The 16,528-nt window shown below is 33.0% G+C and overlaps 1 protein-coding gene across 1 annotated transcript in view; it reads left to right on the forward strand.

The window, feature by feature from the left end:
- The window catches only part of Ktn1 (kinectin 1), a 168,620-nt gene that overhangs the window by 86,229 nt on the left and 65,863 nt on the right, over positions 1-16,528 (forward strand). Inside the window, 13 exon segments of the mRNA XM_047539394.1 lie at positions 3,223-3,312; positions 7,238-7,318; positions 7,995-8,084; positions 8,199-8,291; positions 9,062-9,133; positions 9,369-9,416; positions 9,418-9,453; positions 9,611-9,694; positions 11,995-12,039; positions 12,041-12,122; positions 14,277-14,332; positions 15,197-15,218; positions 15,221-15,315. Coding sequence (XP_047395350.1) covers positions 3,223-3,312; positions 7,238-7,318; positions 7,995-8,084; positions 8,199-8,291; positions 9,062-9,133; positions 9,369-9,416; positions 9,418-9,453; positions 9,611-9,694; positions 11,995-12,039; positions 12,041-12,122; positions 14,277-14,332; positions 15,197-15,218; positions 15,221-15,315 — 894 coding nt within the window.

Here is a 16,528-nt window from a genome sequence, read left to right on the forward strand (position 1 = left end):
AAACCCCAAACCAAAGAATCTAACTGTCTTAGCAAACACATTTAAGTACCTAGCATGTATCTGTGATGCTCAATGGACAAGATTTTGGGGGGTGCATCAGGAAGACTCAAAGTAGAAAAATGACATATCTTAAATATAGGAAAGATATCAGTTCTCAGTATGTTACTGGGGATGGTTCCTTAGAGGAAAGGGGCTTAAACTTTTTACATTTTGAGGCAACTGGACAGTAATGACATGTGTCATGTTTAAAATGGTATATTAGTATCAAGCGTAATTCTTTTGACCAGAGTTTGTAAAGTACTCCTGAAACATATAACCCCCATTGTCTTCAAAACAATGAAGGACATTCTCCTTGAGCTTAATTTGTCCATTGGCTATGAAGATTTGTAATGAATTATAATGGAGTAGTTTTTAAAGATTGAGAGAATTAAGTCAGTGTGGAATAAGAGTATTGAATTTTGCAGATAGGTTAATGAAGGAACCCATATGATTTACTTCAGCATTCTTAAAGTGGTTTATGTGCCAGGTAATTGCTGAATTTTAAATACAAGTCTTAAGACATTTGAAGGGCTTTTCTTAGCAGAATATAGTTCTACAAAACATTTTGGGGGAGATCAACTTTATGTAGTTACATTTTCTTTAGTGCAGAGGATTTGTTATTTACTTATATGCTTATTGACCTGAATTTAATTTTCACTAAAACTTAAATTTGAAATAGTTGGCAGGTATTAGGACTGGAGAAATTTTAGGCCACAGCATAGAAAAATCTAGACTAGGCAGGCCATTTTGTTTAATCGTGATTGGTTACAGTTGTATAGTCATGTTTCTGCTTGTTTCTGTACCTTCGTTTTTCACTGTTAAGAGCTACCCTTTAGCATTTATTTTGCTAGTAATACTGATGTCTAGAAAGTGCTGATCTTGCCATTCCTATAAGAAGCTACCTGCCACCTGCGAGAGGCATGCTTTCGTATTATGATTCTAAAGAAAGCTTGAATTTGTATGCATGATGGCTTTTACACAGCTAATGATCTACAGAGAATAGAATTCAGCTTCTCTATTCAGCAAAATTTAGACAGTCCTTAAATAGCATAGGTGTCAAATGATGTTGATTGACCCAGTGCCACAGATTGTATTGCAAGAAGTAACCATGTAAAACATTTCAATGATGTTGGTGCTAGAAATAAGTAACAGTCAACTTACCTAAAATGTAACAAAGGGTGGCATGCTGCCTTTCCAGGACTATTTTTAAAGTAAAGAATACTTTTGAGGAACCATTATAAATGACAGGTTTACATGAAAGATAAATATATATATATATATATCTTTCATTTAAAGATGGTAAGGAATTATAATGCAGTATCGAACATTAAATCTTTTCCTGGTGTTAAAGTAGAATAATGGATTACAACCAAACCATTATGTCAAATAAAAACTTTTTAGCTAAAATTGTTCATTCAGAATAAAAGTAACTTCTTGGTGGGGTCTGTAGCTCAATGGTAAAGCTTGCCTAAGCTTGCCTTGGATGTGTAATACCCTGGGTTTGATGCCCATCCATGAGGGTTGGGGATGGGGAATAAAAGTAACTTCTTATCTTTGTGGCTTTTGTTAAAAGTCGACACTTATTGCCCTAGTCGGGGACTCTGTTGGCTTAGGCAGGAGGATCGCAGATTCTAGCCAGCCGTACGTAGCAACTTGGTAAGACCTAACCCTAAAATAAAAAATAAAAAGGATTGGGGATGAGGATGAGTGGTAGAATGCTCCTAGGTTCAGTTCCTGCTACTACACAAAACAAAACAAAAAATGAAGTTAAACACTTACTTTAGATTCTTTTTCTTTGATAAGTTATCAAAAAGTTTCTGTTCCACAGTCTTGTCCTAACTAATTTTCTTTAAAGATTGCTTATGATAATCACTGGTCAAATGATAAAAAACTACCTCAGAATTGCCTCTGAAGTAGCAGTTAATTTTTTTATGAATATATTTTCTGCAGTTGGATGCATTTCTGCAATTTAGTGAACTTAGTTGAGTTATTGAAAATACTCCAGTAAAACACCTATTTCAGAATATTGCCACTAGTCTCTAATAAAATAACAGCATTTTGTGTGTATAGAATATGATGAAATCTGTAGCTTTCTGTTGTACAAATGTAGATTTTCATGTAATTAGGTTTTCTTAAATTGAAATGTGTGTACTTAAATCAGTAATGGATTTCAAAGATCCATCTTAAATGATCAGGAAAAGATATGATTGAGATGTTGCTAGCTTGTTTGCCTTTCTTGTCCCTTGTTGAACCTCAGGAGTGTTATTTTGTGATTTTTTCCTTTGCTTGGTGTGATGTGCATTTTTATATATTTTTTAAGAGATAATTTGTTAGATTTTGTGTGGGGGGGGCGAGGGGTGTGTGATCAGATCATTACCCTAATTTGACAAACCATGGTTTGAGTTTATAATCCATTGAGGTTGGATTTACAATCAGCAACTTTAGATTTATGCATTTGTAATACTTTAAATTTGCACTCCATGTATGTGTCCTCTTGATGCTTAGCATTACTTAGCATTAGTGAAATAATGTCATCAGTTTTTCCCTGTTCACTTTTTTCTTTTTCCATTTCTTCCACCCATGAAAATTTGATTGTTCTTTTGTTTAGCATAAATAGCTTCACCTGATACTGAAGATGGAAGTATGCAACTTCCTGTGGTATTAATTACCATGGCATTATAGTCCTACCAGTGATGCCTTTTTTTTTTTTTTTTTTTTTTAAGATAGAGATTAAGAACCAGTAAACTTCAGTTATGTTGCCCAGATGCATATTTCTTGGTATTTATAAAGTTTTAGCTCTAGGGAAGTATCTCCCCTGCCCCCGCTTTTCTTTGTGGGGTGTGTGTGTATTTGTGTGTTTGGAATTGTTCCTGGAGAGACAAATCACTTGATTTCTAATGCCAAGGAAAATGTCCATATTGTCAGATATTGTTTTGGCTTGATTAATATAAAACATTATTTGCTCTTTAGGATGCTTTAGAGATTTTGCAGATTTTTTCTAATTTTAAAAGCATTTTAATATTTTAAAATGGGAAATCCTGACATTTGCCAGTATTAAAATAATTTTTAATTGACTTTTTCCTCCTTTAGAGCTTAAAAGATCATAGGTTTTTCTCTTCTTTTTAAAAATTCTGTTATTTGCTAAGTTTGATTTTTTTTTTTTTTTTTAATCTTCTGCTTTAGGAAAGACAGCAACAGGTGGAAGCTGTTGAGTTGGAGGCTAAAGAAGTTCTCAAAAAATTATTTCCAAAGGTGTCCGTCCCTTCTAATTTGGTAAGAATAATTTATTACTTTTTTAAAATGACATTATTCAAGAAAGTTGCAAATGCACAGTATATGATATCGGCTCTTTTCCATCATTAGCCTAGGATGCTTTTGAGTAGTTAGAAAAAGTAACTTGGTTCAAAACTCATGTATATATTCACCTGAAACTTTTGTTGTATTCTATAAAATTTTAGAGAATTACAAACATATCTGGGGAAGAATGGTTTCTGAATGGTCAGTAAAATTAATAATATTCTTAATGGTTTTGCTCAAAATAGGACTTCATTTTAAGTGATTACTTCCTAGTTTTAACATTTTATTTCTTTATGTATTCAATACTCTGAACCTGATCTCTACATTGCAAAATTCAAGATTTTGGTCATCTATTCACTTCTTCAAGCAAAAATCTTAAAGATAATAGAAAACAATTTGATTTATATAAGGTTGTACATGTTTTAGTGGGAAAGAAAAGTTACTTGGCTTCAGAAAATTAACATAAAGTATTTGAGGGCAGAGAAGTCCAGTGAATATGGATGGATTTCCTTCAGTGGTGGGGTAGGTCTTTTTTATTTTAATGGAAAATGGTTTATGTGTCAGAAGAGGAGATAATAGAATAGTGAGTCCAGTATCTATTTGAGCAGTTATCAATTTTGCCATGCATCAGTATATAAAGTCTTGTTTTACCTCCCATCTTGCACTCCCTGGATTATTTTGAAGGCATTCCAACAACAGAGTGTTTCTAAAAGATAAGAATTCCTTTAAAAATAGAATTGCATTAAGAAATATACTCTTCATTTTGTATGTTTAGTTAATGCTTGCATTTCTCTAGTTGTATAAAATTGTTTCAATTGAGTAGTAACAACTCATTATAGTTTATTTTAATCAGAACCAAATTAAGGTCAACAATATGAGTCTTTTAAAAATTGTATAAATTTTATTCTATTTATCAGCATTCCTCCACCCCCATCTTTTAAAGTTGGTAGGTTTTCCTTTGCAGTTTCTGTAGTTTGAATTTAGCTGACTGCATTCCTGGCGCAGCATATTTCCCTGACCTTTGTGTTATCATAGAAGACTGATCAGATTCAGTTTCATTATTTTCCATTATGAAGTCAGTAATGTCTGCTTTTTTTAAAGACCCTTTGGAACTTATTTAGGCTCTGCTACAGTCATTTTAACACTTTGATAATGTCTGTACTTTGTGTTATAACAAGATGCTTTCATTTATTGTACCCATTTCCTGCCCAAACATGGCATGAAGTTTTTCCAAAGAGTTCTGGTTCCTCTAAGTGTGGGTGCTTGGGGTAGTGTAAGTAAACTTAACAGGCTGATCTGTGTGTAGTCTGAGTTTAGCGGCTTTGTCTCTTATACTGTCTACATTTAATTCAAGTAAAGAGAAAATTCTTTTGTTTCTATTTTAATTATAGAGGATACATTCAGGCTTGACCAACTTAGTAAGATTTCTACCACTTACTTTGAACTGGTAAAATATGTTGCCCTGGGTAAACGTATTAAATTGCGCTGTCAAGTCAAGTGCTGTTACTGCATTGAATCTAGGAGATGGGGTTAGCCTTAGTATATTTCATAATTTTCTTTTGTGGCCATGATCTGTTTTTGTTTCTACTTTATACTTTATTAATGGAAATATAAAGATTTATTATTTGGTGGTATTTTATTAGCCGATAGAGTTAATGATTGGTAGTTGCTTTTTTTCAAAGATTGTGAAGACTACAAATAGCAAAAATTTTCTTTTAAATGTAACTTATTGTTTTTTTTTGTTGTTGTTGTTGTTTTTTTTTAATTTTTGTGACAGGGATTGAACCCAGGGACCATTCACATGCTAGGATGTAGCTCTACCACTGAGCTACATCCCCAGCCCTTTTCTTTGAGACAGAGTCTTACTCCATTGCCTAGATTGTCCTAGAAATGTGTGATCCTCTTGCCTCGGTCTCCCGAGTATCTAATGTTACCAGGCATGTGCCATTGTGCCCAGCACAAATTCATTCTTTTTTTAATGTTTTTATTAGTGCATTATAGATATACATAATAGTGGGGTTCATTCTGACATATTCATAGATGCATATAACATAATTTGCTCCATTCAGTAAATTCATTATTAATAGTGGTAACCCATTGTCAGTAACCAAGTGATTAAAAATTTTGTAAATCACCAGTAAGATATGGATGATATTCTTTGGCTTTTCTTCATATACTTATTTTTTTATTTTTTATTTTTTTAGTTGTACATGGACACAATACCTTTATTTGACTTATTTATGCAGTGCTGAGGATTGAACCCAGGTCCTTGTGCATTCTAGGCAAGCACTCTACCAACTGAGCTACATCCCCAGCCCCTAATCTACTATTTTTGGGTGATGAACTGTTTACCTTATAATGTAAACTTCATTTGCATTAGCATAACTTAACATAATTATTAAGCATTAAAAGGCTTTTAATTTTTATTTGCTGTTGCTGTTTTTTGCTGAGCTGCTCAGCATGGAAAGATTAAACTGTATGACCTTGAGGTGAGGGAGATTTACAAATGTTAAGCAACTAAATCAGTTTTTTATCTAATTTTAATTTGTGTTAAGTCCCAGTATTTGAAGCTGTTAAGTAGAAGTTTAATCATATACTTGGAGTTATGGTTCAAATTTATAACGTGAGAATCTCATTCTTTATAAAATGGAAAGACTGTGTAAAAAATGTTGTATTGAAGATATTATACTATGGGGATGATCTCAGCATCCTCTCTTTATTCTTATTTGATAGTTGATAGAACATCCCAAATTCAGTTACATAAGTAAAATGCTCTGTAAGAGTTAATAGAAACTTAGTGTTCCTTTTTGAGTTAAACTAAACTGAAGACTTAAGAGAGATATAAGAGGAAATTTGATTTGTAGTGTTGAACAAATACTCCTTCATCAGTTTAAAATTCACATAGGAAGCTTCAAAGATTAGAAAATTTACTCTAATTTAGAATAATGGCTAAAGTTAGAATATGTGTTCTTTGTGTCAGTTAACCTCACTCACCTCAAGGTCATATGGTTTAATCTCTCCATGCTGATCTACGTAGCAAAACAGCAATAAGAAGAGGTAAAAAAAAAGCCTTTTTATAGCTAATAATTATACTAAATTATGCTAACAGCGAAGCTTATTACTTGATGTTTTAAGGTAAATAGTTTCTTCTTCATGTCTTTTAAAAACACAAGTTGAGTTTTTGTTGGATTTAAGGAAATGTTCGCATATGCATATCATTTCTCATTATGACTTTTAAAATAATTTATAATAGTTTTTTTAAATATATATGTTTAGTTGTAGATCGACATAATACCTTCATTTTGTTTAGTTTTTATGTGGTCCTCGGGATGGAACCAGTGCCTCACACGTTCTGGGCAAGTGCTCTACCTCTGACCCACAACCCCAGCCCCTAATAGTACATTTTTAATTTGATGAAGTATTTTCAGGAACCCCTAAATGCTCTGAAATTTTAAATACCGTGAACAAAACTGAACTTTCAGTTTCTAATTCAAAGTACTTAGTTTTAAGAACTGTTGTACTTGAAAAGAAGATTTAAAAAGTTACTCAATTTTCAGTTGTTTAAAGGTTGAGTTCACAGGTGCTGTGCTAGTCAGTGGTGAAACCAGGTTTGAGCCTAGGTCTTCTGTCTTTGAGTTCAGAATTGAGTTGCAAATACTGTTTGTCGGAATAAATAAGATTCTATTGTGATAGTACGGCATAGGTATATTTTTAGTGTGTAATTTTAAGACTACGGTAATTTGCAACTTATGAAAGTTATATTCCTCTTTGAAATTTCTGAAGAGATGTTATTATCTATGGAGTTTTCTTTTATAATTGTCTAATTTGGTTATTTTAAATGTTTGATTTATTTCTTTTAGATACTTTTTGGAAATCAGTGACTTTGTCTTTTCCCTCACAGAATTACAGCGAATGGTTGTGTGGATTTGAAAAGAAGGCCAAAGAATGTATAGTTGGAACTTCAGGTTCAGAGGAGGTTAAGGTTGGTTTGAAAAGTGAATTTGTCTGTATTTTAACTAAAATGGAAAAAAAGGAGCAAATCAGTTTTCATAAACTCTGGAAAATATAAAAAGATTATGTACCAAGCTAATGTCTGCCCTTTCTCTCTGTATCATAATCATTTCTAAAACAATGTGTAATTATCTCTTACTCTCTTCTTAGTTTAGGTTTAAAAAGTAATGATCAGTTGAGGTAGGTAGGTAGAATCTTCCTGGTGTTCTGCAGTGACCCCATATGTTCCATTAGTAGTATTAAAAACTGGACTGGATTTTATCTTTGGACCATTGAAAGTGAGGGGATTTAATATTAATGTTTTTCTTGTATCTCAGGTGGCAGGAGTAAATCCCCTTTCCTGTCTGTAACATGGACATTGTGACCTTCATATGTGTGTCTGCTTCGATTTTACCATCTGACTAAAAAGCAATAAGCCCATTGATTGTAAATTGTGTAATCTATTTTGAGTGAGTTGACTTCAGAAGTAAACACCAAATGACCAAAAAGTCATTGAACTTCAATTTCTGTTTTAGAAGACTGAAATTTAGTGGCTTCATTTTTGAATAGTTTGAAACGGTTTATTGTAATAGTAGCATTAAATACTGAAACAAATTTGAAGCACAAATCTTGTAAAATTAGAATTTTCTTTATTTCACTCTTTGCAGGTTCTAGAGCACAAGTTGAAAGAAGCTGATGAAATGCACACACTTTTACAGCTGGAGTGTGAAAAATATAAATCTGTCCTTGCAGAAACGGTATGAAATGACTTTTAATCTTCATTTTGATTTTTAAAATTCCTTCATAACCTAAACAGTTTATCTTGGCATTATAACATGAATTTTTCCAAACAACCGTACCTTTGTCCATAGGAAGGAATTTTACAGAAGCTACAGAGAAGTGTGGAGCAGGAAGAAAATAAATGGAAAGTGAAGGTCGATGAATCACAAAAGACTATTAAGCAGGTATTTAAAATAGAAAAACTTAAGCAGTAGTTTGAGTGGTCTAGACTAGAAGCATCAGCATCACCTAGGAACATGTGAGAATATTCTTTGCCTCTCCCCAGACTTGGAATCTGAAATGTGTAGGAGTGGCAGCAGTTTAGTCTAATGAGCCCTCTGGGTATCTGATGCCCACTCGTTTGAAAGTCACTTGTTTGACTGAAGGGTGGTAATATAGAATGTAAAGTGCTTTGGAACTTAGACAACTACTGTGTGATACCATAAGGTGAAGAATTTTGGGTTCGAAGTTGGTTTTAAAACATTGATATCCATGATATAGAATAGTCAAGAAAAAGTTAATAATTCATTTTTCTGTTCGTGGGACCTGAATGTTCTTGTGCATCTTAATTCTTTTCCCATTTGCTTGAGGTGGAAAGATTGCCATCTGTTACTAACTTACTTTCTGGGCCAATGTGTGCAGACTTTTGGATTGCTGGTAGTACTCTGTGTTAATGCATTTAGGGATTAAGTACAGCTGATTATCAGTTACTTGTTAATTGAAAAATTAGCCACTTTTAGCATGGGTCTAATATAATGTCATACAAATGAAATGGGTTTTAACCAACATTTACATCAAGTTATATGTGACTTATTTTAAGTTTTTTAAAAACTCAGTGTGACTTTAAATGAGACATTCAAAACCTCTGAAATGTTTTTTAAATGATTCAGAATGTTATAGGTGTTAATTGTATCCTTGGTGGTTTGCTTGATCTTATAATTGTTTCACATTTCAGATGCAGTCCTCATTTACATCTTCAGAGCAAGAGCTAGAGCGATTAAGAAGAGAAAAACAAAGATATGAAAATGTATGCTGATTATTTGAGTTGTAACTTATAAACTTACATTTAGCATTGTGGGTTGTCCAAAGAACTGCGTTTTAAGATCACTTTTATCTAATGATAGAGTTATGCTCTTAATATCTTGGGCAGTGCTTGGTTTGATATAATTTCATATTCCTAAGTGTCCTAACTTTTCATTGTGGGGAATCATTATAAAAGGAAATCTTCACTGTTTAACTTTTCCTTCTTTGTTTATTGCTAGCTGAGAAGAGAACGAGAGCATTTGGAAATGGAACTAGAGAAGGCAGATAATTGAACGATCTACCTATGTTACAGAAGTCAGAGAGGTACTTAAAACAGAATTTTTCAACTTTCTCAATTCAATTAAGCTTATAACAGTGGTAAAATATTTCAGTATAAGTTGTTTGTGGAAGAAGCTTCGAGTAGTGTACTAAACATGGGATATCATAAGGAGATCAATCTTAACTCTAAACTTCATTGCAGCTGAAAGATCTGTTGACTGAATTGCAGAAAAAACTTGATGATTCATATTCTGAAGCAGTAAGACAGAATGAAGAGCTAACTTTGGTAAGAGCTTGTTCTCCACTGGGTATCAAGGAGTCTCTGAAACACTTGTGTTGACATGTGGAGAAAACCATCCAAACTGGTCTTGCTAACCATCTTTAGCTTGGCATTTTTTGTAAGTTTAAGATAATCTTTATATTCTGAGGACTCCTAAGATGATTCTTCTTCTCTTAGCTCCTAACAATGGCATGTTTGGCTTCCAACTCTTTTTCAAAGTTTCCTTCATTTTATAAAGCCTAAATTTCTCCAACCACAGTATTTTCAGTGAATAAGAAAACAAAGATTGACTGAGTTTTGAAGATTTTCTTCTTTAACTATCACGGTTAATTGGGCCTCTAATTTTCTAATCTGTGAGAAGATTATTAAGGTTAAAGGTACCTGCTCTTTATTCAAGGACAGTAACCTAGTTTCTTATTCTAACTAGTCTTTCTATAAGCTACAAATAACAAAAACTTATAAAATTCCTTATGAGTATATTATTATTTAGCACATAGTGATCCACAAAGTACAGGGTTACAGATGCCTACAATTAGCTAAATGCATTCCCATTTTTCAGTTTTCTAGAAATTTATACTGATCATTGACAGGCTCAGTTATTAAATGAAGATGGCCATCTTACTTTGTTTCAAAAAAAAAATCATTGTTTTTTTTCTGTGACTTGAAAGTTGTTACAGTATGCAGTTAGATTTTTTTTTAAGTGTCTGAACATGTTTTAGGAAGATTATAGTAAGTTTCTCATCAGCAACTACTTTGATATACCAAGATAAAACTTCTTCATTTGTGATTGTTCTATGTTATTGCAGTGATGTATGAGAATCAATTTTTTTGAGCTGGGCTATATGGGAAATACATATAGAGCACTATAACACACATACCCACACACTATTTTTAAATAAAAATATTGTTTTATTTACCCATGCTTTAATTTTAATTGAACTCATTACCACTGCAGTGTAAGACTAGTTCTATCCATATGTTTTATCAGGATTGTGGTCTGCCACAGTTGTAAGGTCCTTACCCTATATGTGTGTGTGGTGTGTGTTGTGTTCTTTTCTTTTTTCTTTTTTTCCTTTTTTTTCTTTTTTTTTTTTTTTTCTTCTTTTAAATCATTTCTAACTAGCTATTAAGAGATTTTGCTTTAAACTTTGGTGCTCTGTGGCTGATTCAGCTTCTACGTGCATCAACCTAGAGGATTATGGCTGACTGCATCTCCAATTAGCCTGGTGTTCTCTTTTGTAATATTTTTTGCCCCCTACTTCTGTCAAGAAACCATTTCAAGTGGTACTTGCTTTAATTTTTCTTGAGTTTTCTTGAGTTTGAAATCTTATTTTAGTCTTGGTTTGCTCGGGTTAACCATTGCCACATTAAAGATAAATAATTTTGTTTGCCTATACATACTTTGTGTGTTCTTGGACCAACAGATTAACCTCTCTGACAAAAGTATTAAACACAAGTTAAATAAAGAAGCAAACACTACTTTGGTATTTAAGTTGAGTGTGCCCAATACAATTTCCACGTGGAATGCCCACCCCAATTAATTCATCCTCCAATTTTAAATGTCATTATCTTTTATTTCCCTTTGTAAGTCTCCAGAACTGTTTAGACAGTCGTACCTATGGGTGGGAGGCAAAAAAAGTTAACTTGGTGAGTTTAAAATGAAAGTTACTTTGAGGCAGCATGTAGTCCATTCCCCTCATATTTTATTGAAACAGTTGTCAGGAAAGAGGCATTCTATATTGGCACTAGAGTTTTATAGATTTTTTAAAAATGTTTTGGCAAGTTGGTTATTGAGAAGTGTGATCTTGTATTGCTTTTTTAGTCAAGCCTTTACAAGATGGTCAACATTTAAGATCATTTTAGTGGATTTGTAATCTTCTATTCAATGTCTCTAAAAATATTACAAAATTGACTCTTTAATTGAACTATATAGATTAAGAAAGACTTTAAAAACTAATTGATAACATTTTATTTGCCTTTTAATTAGAATGATTTCAATATCTTTTTGAATAGTAACTCCCTTAAAGATGCTTTACAGGAATTTGATGGCTTTGTTTTTGCATTTGCAGTTTTCTAGTCAAACTCCAGTTCATTTCTGTAGCTTTTCTTACGTTTAGCTCTACAGATGAGAACCTCCACTACTTAGCTTTTCTGTACATCTGGTATAGCCATGTTGGCTAATCCACTGTGCATAATAACTGTTAGTGATCCTGTTCTTTCATATCTTTTCAGGTCCTAGAGGTATCAGTATAATCAAAGAAGCATGCAAAATAAGTTAATTGTGGTATTCCTTTATTTTTTTACAGTTGAAGACACAGTTAAATGAAACAGTCATAAAACTTAAAACCGAAACAAAGTGAAAGACAGAAAGTAGCTGGTGATTTGCATAAGGTAAGCATATTGCTTAACATGGAGACCCCAGTATTATTATCCTGTGTTGTGCCTTGTATCTTGTGAAAACAGAGTTATTATGGGCTTGTTCTTTTGTATCCTATAAATTTAAGCTGTTTGTTAAACAGTTACTTTTTTGGAACTAAATTTTGACTTATTTTTCCATTATATTTAATTCAGTTCACATCACATTTTTTAAAAAATTTATTGTGTAGATGGACACAATGCCTTTTTTTTATTTACTATTTTTTAAAATTGGGATTTCACATGTAAGTCCTTTACAAAGTACATGCCTGTTGATCTTTATGGATAATACTGAAAGATGTATACATTTCTGTTTCAGAAATTGCTTTATTTATTTCTTTGTACAAATACGGTTCTCTTAATCTCATATATTAATGGATGATTTTTTTAGGGTTGCGTTTTTTATTCTTTGTATTATGTTAAACAGTTTATTTGTAGTTCTGATTTTTTTTTGTACTGAGGGCTGAACCCAGGAGTGCTTTACAACACTCAAGTGCCTCCCTTTTTTAATTTCAAGGCTGGGCTACATTAAGTTCCTGAATCTGGCCTTGAATTAGGGATCCTTCTGCCTCAACCTCCCAAGTTGCTGGGTTTATAGACTTGCACCTCAGCATCCATCATACTTTTTAATAGTCAAGTTCATATGTGCTTTTATCAGAACTGCTTTAGAGCTGTGGTAGTGTTTATGGGAGATATAGTCATTAACAAAGCAAATATGTCACTTTCTTGGAACTGCAACATCAAGGGGAATGCATATCCTTAATCCCACCCCACTCAGAATTGGGGTTTGAACCCAGGGGTGTTCTACCACTGAGCTACATCCCCAGACCTCTTATTTTTTATTTTGAGACGGAATCTCCCTAAATTGCCAAGACTGTCTCAAACTTGCTTCAGCCTCCTAAGTCTCTGGGATTATAGGTATATGTCACTACACCTCAGCTTAGATTTGATAGTTACTATAAATTGATATCCCCAAAATCCAGTAGTGATTTATATTCCTCCCTGCATGGTCTGAAAGTTCCTGTTGCCCTGTACCCCCACTAGTATGGTATAGTGTCAAACATTCTAAATATTCAATATTGTAATAGATTTTTTTTACAAGTATTTAAAAAAAATGTTACCTTTAAAGCTTGAAAGGAGTATTTTTGATGGTTCTATATGCTTATAGCTCATAATTATTGTTAGGAATCCAGAAGAGCTTCATATTATTTTAATATTATTAAATATTAATTTTAACATTAAAATTAATGTATTAGTTAAATGTATTAATTTTAATGTAGGAAAAATGTGAATTAAGAGTTTTAGAGTATAAACCTTGATACATGATACACTGTCAGGGTTGAGCTATGAATTTTTTTGATATGTTGTTTTAATTTTTGATCTCTGAGTCAAAATTTAAAGCATGCAGTTTTAATCTCTCAGTGTAGTTTCTTAGAGAGTACTTCAAGGATGTTAAACAGGTGCTCATAGATGTGGATAGACCATGTTATTTATGATGGCTAAAATGGCAGTGATAGGTTTATCAGTTATCTGCCTTAATCTATTACAATAGAAATAAATTATTTCTGTGCAACACTCAGTTGGAAATGCATATATTTATCGACTGAAAAATGTTAATTGAATACTTTGTAAAATAGAAAAGAAAAACAGCATGTATGTTAAACCCATTTATATTAAAATTTCTGCCAGTTTCCTGTAAGCACATATTATGCACAGAGAGGGATCTAGATTAGGAGTCAGAATATTATAGAATATGTGGTTTCTCTCAAAGGTTCTTGTTTGTTTCTTTTTAAAAAATGTTTAAAAATTTTAAAAAACATTTTTAAATGTTAGCTATACAAAAAGGCTGGGCTAGATTTCGCTGACCCTGAATCTGATACTAACCTAAATATTTATCATGTTTCTTTCTATTTTTAATTTCTTCATACAGTTTCTGGATTTGAACTTTGAAACAGTGAGCGTGTGTTCTTATAATCTGGTGGGGAATGGAGCTATTTTCATTTTAATGCCAAAATTCTACATTGTCTTGAGTAATGAAGTTACATTGAAGTTACATTACAAGAAATTACATTGTCTTGTAATGAAGTCACTCATTTTGTATGAATTTATTATTGGCTACCATATTGCTTTCCTTGCAGGCCAACAGTCACTGGATCTTATCCAGTCCAAATAGTAAAAGCTGCTGGAGACACTATTGTTATTGAGAATAGTGAAGTTTCCTCAGAAACAGTATGTATTTCCTTTAACCCAAAATCTCTATGCTAATTACCTGTAAACTATGTGAAGATTAAACTTGCTTTCCATCAGATATTTTGCCTTGTTGTTATTGTTGTTTTGATGCAGAACTGGAATTGAATGTTTTGCTCTTAACTGAAAGTCTTCTTTTCTTCAAAGTATCCTATCTCTCAAATGCACTGTTTTTATTGATGTTTGTTTTTACTGTTGCTTAGTAAGATATTATGTTAATTTCAAGGTAAAATGCTTAAAGGTGAAGGCCTCTGGAGTTTGACTACCTGTTTGAATCCCAGCCCTGTGACTTCGTACCTTCACGTGTAATTTGGGCATATTGCTTCATTACTTTTGTGCTTTAGTTGCCCATCTAAAAAAGGCAAATAACCCTGTCATGATAACTCTTGTCTTGTAGGGTTGTTGAAAGGAATAAATGGGTTTATACTTAATATTTCTAGGATAGTGGGTAGCACTTAGAGCAGTGCCTCACACCCAGTAAGAGTTCAATGTATGTTAATTGTGATTTGTGCTCTTATGTCTATGACTCTGCTGTCCTTTGTTGGGTTAAGTTTTTTGTTTTTGTTTTTGTTTTTCCTGAAAGAAAAAATGAATTTATTTTTGATATTCTTAGATTGTAGATTTTTTTCCTAGGTGGTCAAGTGAGACAACTTTTTTTGCAACATAGTTTTATTTGCACTAATAGTTAGCAAAAATCACAGAGAGAAATGTTGTTTGCTGTTATTGATTTTCATGTAATTTTTCAGATTTTCATGTTTGTATTTGAAAACCATAACATTTTTTCTGGTTTTGGTTGCACATTCCTTTTCCTTGTGTTGGAGTTCATCACTTGTGTCTTCTTTTCAGGAGTCTTCTGAAAAGGAGAAAATGTTGTAAGTCTAAATCAGACTCTAACACAGTTGCAGCAGTTGCTACAGTCAGCAAATCACAGCTCACAAAGGAGAAATAACACTACCAGGCCTTTGGTAAGGAGAACTGAAGTACAGCTGTCTAAGGATAACTGACATAGTGAAGGAGGGTAATGTGTATTTACCACAAATAAAGGAAACTCTTCATTTCACTAAAGGAAATATTCATTCTTTATCTGTCTTGGAAGTTCCAGATTACAGCCTTTTCTTTTCTTAGAGTTTTAGTTCCCTCTTGTGTATATTTTAAAGGTCTTTCACCTTGGAGGGGGAAAATTTTTTATCTTTGCCTACTTTGATCTTTTATCAGACAGCCTCTGTTGTGACTTGGCTTTAGGGTTTGTTCATTGCCATAATGCTTACAACTGCTTCATTAGTTTATTATGCTCTTAGTTCAGGTGAACTATTTGGGTGATATCTTCTTGTTCCCCTTCTGTTTATGACTTGGTAAAATGAAGTAACCACAACATTTTTATTGATGTAAGATTGCTGAATTGAGAATCAAGTCAAAAGAATTATATAACAAAATTATATGCCTTAGGCATATGAAAAATTTATTATATGCCTAAGGCATGTATTAGACTTCCATAATTTCTTCAGGTCAGAAGCTGTTTTGCTTACATTTTTGTGGGTAATCTAAGAAATCCATTTTTTAACACCTGAAATGAGAATTTTGAGGATAAATAAATCCAAATGAGTCTTTATTGTCTATATTACCCTAGAAAGCGCTGATTGATTAGCACTTAAAAATGACTTGTGACTTCTAGCTGTGAATGCCAGTTTTGTTGTTGTTGTTACTTGGGTTTTATTGTTTTATGAATGACTCAGGTCACACTGCCTAGGGTAGAGTATTCACATATGCCCTGAGTATCCTTCTTTTGGGGCTGTTTGCCCTAAAATTATCATAACTTACTAGAAACAGACCTGGGGCAACCCCTCACTGAATTGTGCCTTTCAGAACCATACCTAAGACTGTGATAGCTACATAGAAGCCTCAGGGCTAGGTTAAGTATCCTGGAAAAGTTTACGGACCTTCCTTTTGATGTTGGATTTACTGTCTCACTTTTAAAGACTGCTCATCCTGTGGCCATTCTGAGCATATGCTCTCTTTAAAATGCGAATTCAAGTCAGTTAACTCTCACAAGTCTTTCCTCATTCTTTAACATATCAGCAAAAACAATGACTCTTATTTTCCCTCTTTTATCCTTGTAAAATGACCCCTTCAGTTTCCTGGTGTCACACTTCTGCTGCATTCTCCTGTCTGAAATTAGGA

Source organism: Sciurus carolinensis, chromosome 2 (genome assembly GCF_902686445.1).
Source record: "Sciurus carolinensis chromosome 2, mSciCar1.2, whole genome shotgun sequence".
Taxonomy (NCBI): Eukaryota; Metazoa; Chordata; class Mammalia; order Rodentia; family Sciuridae; genus Sciurus; species Sciurus carolinensis.